Genomic DNA, 1,223 nt, shown 5'->3' with positions numbered 1-1,223 from the left:
TTCATTTCAAGTCCTTCTTTGATATACACGAAATCGTTTACTGAGAATACCAAAAGCATCTTCACTAGTGTTTCTTGCTCGGCTCAGCCTATAATTGAATATTTTGTTACCCTCATTGTTTAAAAGTGCATTACAGGATAAGGTCTCATTAAGTTTTTATGAAGAGGAAATGCCTCATCCCCTACAATGACATGAGGCATAGGTTCTTCAGTACCTGGTAATGACTTATCATTAGGAAAATCTAATTTTTCTTCTCGAAGTCTTTCACCGAAGTTAGAATTGGCAAAAATACTCCCATCGCTGTTTTTACCGTATCCTCCAACATCAACCATAATAAACTTGCATTCAGCGTCAACAACTGCCATGAGCACCAAGCTACACATTTTTTTATAGTTGAAGTATAAGGAGCCACTATGATATGGTTTATTTATGACCACATGTTTACCGTCAATAGAACCAACACAATTTGGAAAGTTCCATCTAGTTCTAAACCCTTCTTCAATTTTCTGCCATTGTTCTTGGTTGGGTGGACTCATGTAAATTGGTGAAAGGTTCTTCCAAATTGCTTCACAAGTTTCATATATTATTCTTCGTACAGATTTTTCTCCTACTCTATAACTGAATGCAATTGTGACAAATGTATCTCCAGTAGCCAAAAATCTAAAAACCATGAATAATATTAGTATAAAAATAATAGCTATTGTATGTAATTCAAAAATAATAATGGTTCTGTTTTCTGATTGTTTTAGGAACTCTTCAATTATAAATTATCACAGTGTACCCACTGGCTACTATTATTATTGTTAATTTTTTAGGTGAAGCATGCAAAAATAAATGGAAATCACTCAGAGAAAGCTATCGAAAAGCAATGAACGCCAGGAAAACCAAAAGTGGACAGTCAGCAAAAAAAATAAGACCCTGGCGCCTTGAAAGTCAGATGGAGTTTGTGAAATCATACTTATTTTCACAAAGTGAAGAAGAAATGAGTAATTTCCCTGCACTAAGTCCATCATCTCCAACAACTGACTCTAACGATTTAAGTTCTATAACTAATGAATTACTCGAAACAGAAGAAAATGAAGAAGAACTAAAGAATCAACAATCAGACGAACTTGAAGATAGTGTAATAATTAACAACAAACTAGTAAATAACCAAAACAACAAACAGTTGTTTTCAGTTGGCAAAAAAAGTGAAATTGGAACAGACAAACCTGGAACAGCAG

The 1,223-nt window shown here is 33.9% G+C and overlaps 1 protein-coding gene across 1 annotated transcript; it reads right to left on the bottom strand.

The window, feature by feature from the left end:
• Nucleotides 1-119: 119 nt before the first annotated feature.
• LOC103311704 (protein ALP1-like) lies at nt 120-671 on the bottom strand. Its single transcript, XM_008191403.1, has one exon. It carries the CDS (start codon nt 669-671, stop codon nt 120-122), a length of 552 nt encoding a protein of 183 aa, XP_008189625.1.
• Between the last annotated feature and the right edge of the window lie 552 nt (nt 672-1,223).

This window comes from Acyrthosiphon pisum, unplaced genomic scaffold (genome assembly GCF_005508785.2).
Source record: "Acyrthosiphon pisum isolate AL4f unplaced genomic scaffold, pea_aphid_22Mar2018_4r6ur Scaffold_15124;HRSCAF=15779, whole genome shotgun sequence".
NCBI classification, from domain to species: Eukaryota; Metazoa; Arthropoda; class Insecta; order Hemiptera; family Aphididae; genus Acyrthosiphon; species Acyrthosiphon pisum.
The sequence above is the reverse complement of the archived record's forward strand: the minus strand, read 5'-3'. Positions and strand labels throughout refer to the sequence as shown.

Coding starts and splice junctions, on each gene's coding strand:
- LOC103311704 (XM_008191403.1), bottom strand. CDS start 671: ATGGTTTTTAGATTTTTGGCTACTGGAGATACATTTGTCACAATTGCA.